Source organism: Danio rerio, chromosome 17 (genome assembly GCF_049306965.1).
Source record: "Danio rerio strain Tuebingen ecotype United States chromosome 17, GRCz12tu, whole genome shotgun sequence".
In the NCBI taxonomy this organism is placed as follows: domain Eukaryota; kingdom Metazoa; phylum Chordata; class Actinopteri; order Cypriniformes; family Danionidae; genus Danio; species Danio rerio.
This window is the reverse complement of record NC_133192.1, coordinates 700,001-707,500: the sequence shown is the minus strand read 5'-3', so window position 1 is coordinate 707,500 and position 7,500 is coordinate 700,001. Positions and strand designations below refer to the sequence as shown.

Below are 7,500 nucleotides of genomic sequence, written 5' to 3'. Positions count from 1 at the left end.
TCTCCAGAACAAACCACTGTTATACAATGACTTGCCTAATTACCCTAACTTTACCCTAATTACCCTAGTGAAGCCTTTACATGTCACTTGTAAATGTGCTGTCATCATGGCAAAGATAAAATAAGTCAGTTATCAGAGATGAGTTATTAAATCTATCATGTGTAGAGATGTGTTGGAGAAATCTGCTCTCAGTTACACAGATATCGGGGGAAATATACAGGAGGCTAATAATTCTGACTTCAGCTGTTTATTATTTATTAATTACCCTTCAAATTGTATTGTATTAACATCTACCACAGGCCTGTAGCCAGCTTATTAAAAGAGGTGATTCTGTTTTTCTGAAAAACTGGACCGTTATGCAGTTATTTGCCTCAATTTCTATTTCCCTACAAAGTTTAAATATTGAACTTTAGTGACTGTTTAAGCATAATTTTTGCTGGATTAGCGTGATGGATGGTGATCATAACCACACTTTTGCATATACCAAAAATATTTCCTACCATTTTGCAAATTACTTATTACCTATGATTACCTATACATACTATTTTAAGTGTTTATTTATTTATCTTAAGTTTTATATTAAAGTTTTATAAATAATGTTGAGATTAGCATTGAAATATGAAAAATATAGAAATATGAAAAGCTTCTTATTTTCAAAATATAATTGTATTATCATCTATAATTAAAAAAATTTTATTATTATGATTTTTGCGGATCTGTTAATGCTTGTTGGGAATTAAAAACTGAAGCCATACGAAAATAACAAACTGGCCAGAGCATTCAACCTTCCTCAGTCAGAGTTTGGCTTGTTGAATAATTCACTCATAATATTCAAACACAACAGTAATATTTCAACAGAAGATTGATTCCTCTTAGTCTTAAAGCCTTCTTTGATTAGTTAGTTTCACAATTTATGATAGCATCGTAGTCAAACATGGAATAAATGAGCTCATACAGGGGATCAATTCTGGACCTTTGTCAGTGAGGGCTGGGTATTTCAAAAAAGCTGAACCTCCTGGCTATGGGCCTGTAGCACTACCCCAACCCTGAATCCAATCATGTAGTGTAAAAACAGTAATCATACTGAGAATTATGCATATTATTTATTAAATTACCTATTAAATTATATTTAATTAACATCTACCCAACCCTAAACCATCACAGTAATGTAAAAACAGTAATTAAACAGAGTAGTATCCATATTATTTATTAAATTACCCATTAAATTATATTTATTTAACATCTACCAAAGCCTAAACCCTCACAGTAATGTAAAAACAGTAAATATAATCAGTATTATTCAGATTATGTATTAAATTACCTATTAAATTATATTTAATTAACATCTACCCAACCCTAAACCCTCACAGTAGTGTAAAAATGGTAATTAAACAGAGTTTTGTTCATATTATTAATTAAATAACCCATTAATTTTTTTTATTTAAGTAGCATCTACCCAACCCTAAACCCTCACTGTAATGTAAAAACAGTAAATATAATGAATATTATTCAGATTATGTATTAAATTACCTATTAAATGATATTTTATTAACATCTACCCAACCTTAAACCATCACAGTAGTGTAAAAATGGTAATTAAACTGAGTTTTGTTCATGTTATTATTTAAATAACCCATTAAATGACATTTATTTAACATCTACCCAACCCTAAACCCTCATAGTAATGTAAAAACAGTAATTAAACAGAGTATTATCCAGATTATTTATTAAATTACCCATTAATATAATTCACATCTAAATTAAATAAAGAAATTGAATTGATGTGTGAATATAAACCCTACATTCCCTTAATGTGCAGGTGTACGTGGGCTGCGAGGAGATCAACACACAGGAGCTAGATTTACCAATACAGCAGATCCTGGATCAGCAGAACGCAGAGATATCCGGATTGAGGATCGCTAAAGGAGCCGCCAAATCTGACCGCTTCATGGTGAGTCCGTCTCTCCATCTCATTAGCATCTCCAGCAGCCCTGAGTGAGAAGCAGCCGTCTGTCCATTCGCCATGAGAGTGTTTGAGCTGCTGAAGATGATGTCAGCATAGACTAAGAGGATTATAGATGTGGAGGTGATGATGAACAGAGACAGGAGTGACATAGACTGACAGAAGCATTAACACACACTCACACTGCAGCACACATGACCAGCACTCACATCACACACACTGCTGTTTTACATCTGTCGCACAGCCATCTGTAGCTCCGCCCTCTTCTGAAAGGAGCACAATCTCATTTGCATTTAAAGCGACAGTCACCAAAACACCACTATCAGGATCAAAGCCTGACAGGGTCAGTTTCAGAGAGCTGGAGAACATCATCTGTGTGACATTCTCAGCTCAAACACACACACACACACACACACACACACACACACACACACACACACACACATGAGAGACAGAACAGAGATGCATTTACAGCTCGTGTGAGGCTGCAGAATAGGTCTTCTTTAAATTTGCTGAATTATTGAACACTAAAGAAAATATTCTGAAGAATGCTGAAAACCTGTAACCATTGACTTCTATGTGTTTTCTCTACAATGGAAGTCAATGGTTACAGGTTTTCAGCTGTACCCAGAATATCTTCTTTGTGTGTTTGTCAGACTAAAGAGGTTTGGAATGGGTTGAGGGAGGGTAAATAGTAGGTAAATGTTCATTTTTGGGTGAACTGTCCCTTTAATGATAGTGTTCCTCCTCTAATGAGAGTTTCAGCGGTGTGTAAGCGAGTGTTTTTGTTCGACATTCTCCGTCTGAATGCTCCGTGTAACAGAAGCTGCTCGCTTTGGAAAAAGTCTCTCGGGTTTTCACTGTTTTCCCATTTTTTCCAGGGAGTCCTCCAGAATGTGCGGTTTGTGTTTGGGACGACGGTGGACGCGATTTTACGCAATAAAGGATGCCAGAGCTGTGAGTCTCCACTGCAGTTTATTATTCAAGTGTGTGTGTGTGTGAGTGAGGGAGAGAGAGACCCTAGACCACATAGTCAAAGTCACGATCTTACGGCTGAATAAATAATCTCTCCACTGACGTGTAGCTGAGATGGAGCTATTGATCACCTGCAATCTGAGGGTTCAGAAAAATATTGGCAAAATGACCTTTTATAGCACAGGTGTCAAACTCAGTTCCTGGAGGGCCGCAGCTCTGCACAGTTTAGTTCCAACCCTATCTAAACACTCCTGATCAGGCTAATGGAGTGCTTCAGGCTGCTTTGATACTCAGGTGTGTTGAAGCAGGGCTGGAGCTAAACCCTACAGAGCTGCAACCCTCCAGGAACTGAGTTTGACACCGCTGTTTAAGAGTTTTCCAAATGAAGATCTCAGCTATGCACGTAACTAATTAAAGATATTTTGTTGCATATTTACTAATCAAAGTTTTGACGGATTTATGAAATGAAATGCACTGAATGTTGCATGATCTTTCCATGATAATCTAATGATTTTAGCGTAAAATAAATATCAACACTGCTGACTCATACAATGCATTCTGACCAATTCCCAAAAATAAACCTATAAGAGTTCACACTCAGCTGAGGATTGATTATAAGCGTGTTTGGCATGCTGTCCCGGGAGAGAGCCCTGAGCTCAAAAGATCCTCAAACCCGGGGCTCTCTCCCATGTGCAGGGCGAGAGGGGAGATTGAGCTCAGATCTTGAGAACTCCCCTGCTTATTTGTGGCTATTGATGAATTGCTTCATGAGGGGAGAAGACTGTTGGCTAGGAACTTGACTATGGTGCCAATTTGGTTTAGTCAATTTATTTATGATGCATGTGTTTGGACTGTGTTTTGGGGTGAACTATTCCTTTAAAGGCAACACGGTGGCGCAGTGGTTACCACTGTGGCCTCACAGCAAGAAGGTCACTGGTTCGAGCCTCGGCTAGGTCAGTAGGTGTTTCAGTGTGGAGTTTGCATGTTCTCCCCATGTTGGTGTGGGTTTCCTCCGGGTGCTCCGGTTTCCCCCACAGTCCAAACACATGCGCTATAGTGGAACTGATGAATCGTAGTGTATGAGTGTGTGTGAATGAGTGTGTATGGGTGTTTTCCAGATCAGGGTTTCAGTTGGAAGGTTATCCACTGTGTAAAACATGCTGGAATAGTCAGTGGTTCCTTCCACTGTGGCGACCCCTGATGAATAACGGGATTAATGAATGAATTGAAATGATCGGATGTAAATGTGTGCGCTGAATGATGAATTGTGTGTTGCTGTTAACACAGCGAGCTTCATCCCTGACGTCCTGACCCTGGAGAAACACGTCAACGGGTCGAGTCCCGCCATCCGCACAGACTACACCGGACACAAGACTAAAGGTGACCATTAAATTCAGTCATCATTCAGTCCCTTCACTAGATTGAGACCTTTATAAGTTTCTTTCTCCTGTTAACCCTTGTGTGCTGTTGGGTCGTTTTACCCACTATACGCTGATTTCAAGACTGAATTTGCCCAGAGCTTTCTCTGTGTTCAGCAGATGTAATGATTATTGCTGACACATCCTAATTTGATTTATATTTTGGGAAAATGCTCTGACATTCTTCATAAGCTCATCAACAGATTGACTCCCCTTTGGTGATGTTGGGGCTGTTTTCGCTCCATTGTCTTCCATTATAATCACATTTATTGATTGTAGAGCCATGACAGCAGATAATCATGCATTCCTGATTGCTGCTGGCTTCCCCTGTTGTATGTTTATAATGTGATTATAATGGAAGTCAATGGGTCAAAAACAGCCACCAACATCACCAAAGGGGAGTCAGTCTGAACAGAGCACAAGTGGTAAAACAAAAGAGAAGATATTTTGACGAACGCTCAAAACATTTGACTTCCATCATATTTGTTTTTTCTATGGAGGTCAAAAAGTGTTGAGCATTTCTCAGAATATCTACTTTTGTGATCAACAGAAGAAACTCTTAAAGGTTTGGAACCACTTGAGGGAGAGTAAATAGTGAGTGAAGGTTCATTTTTGGATGAGCTGACCCTTTAATGCATGTTCCTCAGATCTGCAGGACGTCTGCGGTTTCTCCTGTGATGATCTGACCAGCATGTTTAAGGAGCTGAAGGGTCTGGGTGTAGTGGTGAAGCAGCTGTCCAATGATCTCCGGCAGGTGGTGAGGATCCAACCCACACTGTAAAAAAAAAGCACTTAAATTCCCCGTCAGATTGTATTGTGTATGGTAAAACTCCAGCAGCCACAGCTGCCATCAAGCCATAAGCAATGCAGTCAGATAGTTAAAGAAATGCCTATGTGTTTGGATAAATTACAGGATTTCGTTCATGTATACACCAGTGTTTTGATTGGGGCTGCACAATATATGGTTTCAGCATTGATATCGCCATGTGCAGATCTGCAACAGCCACAGCGCAGGATCTGCTGAGCTGTGATTATAATGACATTTCAGAAGGGGAATTGTGCAGTCATGACGAAGTTGAACCCTAATAGAGTTAAAGATCTTCATCTGGACGTGTTTTTAAGAGCGTGACTAAGATATCAAGCAGATGTAAACCAAGAAATTCTAAAGTTTATGGATTTACACATTGTTTATGCAATGAAGACAGTACAGTGCCATTCTATTAATGTTGAATTTATGTTCTTAAATGCTTTTAGACTCCACAGAAAACCATAAAACACAAAGCAATGTTTTTTAAAAATCTTTCTTCTGTTGAATTGCTTGCAAATTGCTTATAATGGTTCATGTGATGTATGGATTATTTCCAAGTAGAGATATTTAGGCCACCTTTTGTGAAAATATATTAATATCACAATTTATTTCACAGAAAAACTAAATGTCCCTGTAACCATTGACTTCAATAGTATTTGCCTTTCCTGCTGTGGAAGTCAATGGTTACAGGTTTTCAGCATTCTTCAGATCTACTTGAGTGTTCAAATTTTTAACCATTCCAAGTTTAAATGTTAGAATGTTCTTAATGAATAGGGCATAGGGGGGATAAGTGAGAATAGAGCACAGCCAGGATCTATGCTTCTAACTACAGCTCCAGAGGTGTAGCTGCAAGCATGGAAGTTTGCGAATGTTCGCAGTTTGCGAATGTTCGTTGGGGTGATGGAATTGGGAAACGCCAAATTATGTTTGTAATGACACAACTTGTGACATTTGTTGGCTAACGATGGTTTTGGGAAACCCACCCCAGATCAGTTTATTATGGAAAATATTTTTCTTATTAAATAATCCAGTTTCTCCCAATTTACTCATGTAAAACTGCAAAGTTGAGTAATCTGACGGTATTTATTGAACATGCACTATTAAAAATTCGGTAACACTTTATAATGACTGCACACTATAAATCCTTTATTAAGCATTAGCAAATAGTGAATTCATTATCTGATAAGCATTAACTCTACATTAATAAGCGTTAGTAAGCAGTTTATAACTGCAGCTACAAATGCTCTATTCTTGTCATACAAACATATTTAAAATGTGCTTAATAATTGTATTTTCATGCTTTGTTAATGACTTATTTTTCATTACTAAATTAAGTATTGCATTATTTACAAACCAGTTGCATTTAAGAGTAGTTGAAGGCTTTACGGATCATTCAGAATGAGTTAGTAAATTATTAATAAATTATTGAAATCAACATTTAAATGTCTTATTGTTCAGGCATATAGTAATGGTTACTATATATGTTAATAAATGCTTTATTAACTCAACTTCATGCAGTTTTGTGACCTAATCTAAAGTGAGGACTTCTTATGCTTTATAAATCTCTTATAAATGACAAATAAAGGCTCAGTTATATTCTAAACAGGAAAAACAACATTACCTCTTCATTTAAAGATACACAAATGAAACTGTCCTTCAAATAAAAAATAAATCTTTGCATCCTGATCTAAAATAAAATCACTGTAGAGTTTAAACATCGCATCTTATTATATTGTTACATTATTATATTGTTGTTGTTGTTTTATCCAGTTTTGTTGTATTTTGACACTCCTGTTATTCAGCAATGTTTAAACTTTACAGTAATTTTACATTTTAAAAATGATTGCAAAGATTATAGTTCATTTGATTCTGAGCCTGTAATAGTCATTTATAAGGGATTTATAAAGCATGAATAGTCCCCACTTTAGATTAGGTCACAAAACTGCATGAAGTTGAATTAATGAAGCATTTATTAACATATTAGTTGACTATTAGTATATGCCTGAATAATAAGAGATATAAATGTTGATTTCAATAGTTTATTAATCATTTACTAACTCATTCTGAATGATCCTCAAAACCCTCAACTACTCTTAAATACAACTGGTTTGTAAATAATGCGATACTTAATTTAGTAATGAAAAATAAATCATTAATTAAGTATGAAAATACAATTATTAAGCACATTATATAGGTGCTTATAAGTCAAGAATAGAGCATTTATAGCTGCAGTTATAAACTGTTTACTAACGTTTAATAATGTAGAGTTAATGCTTAACAGATAATGAATTCACTATTTGCTAATGCTTAATAAATGATTTATAGTGTGTAGTTAT

At 36.4% G+C, this 7,500-nt stretch overlaps 1 protein-coding gene across 1 annotated transcript in view; it reads left to right on the top strand.

Annotated features, from left to right (window-relative positions):
• Positions 1-7,500, top strand: part of thbs1a (thrombospondin 1a) — a 31,149-nt gene that overhangs the window by 1,984 nt on the left and 21,665 nt on the right. The window contains exons 4-7 of the mRNA XM_073927957.1: positions 1,820-1,951; positions 2,845-2,920; positions 4,226-4,318; positions 5,004-5,113. Coding sequence (XP_073784058.1) covers positions 1,820-1,951; positions 2,845-2,920; positions 4,226-4,318; positions 5,004-5,113 — 411 coding nt within the window. The remainder of the gene's footprint in view (positions 1-1,819; positions 1,952-2,844; positions 2,921-4,225; positions 4,319-5,003; positions 5,114-7,500) is intronic.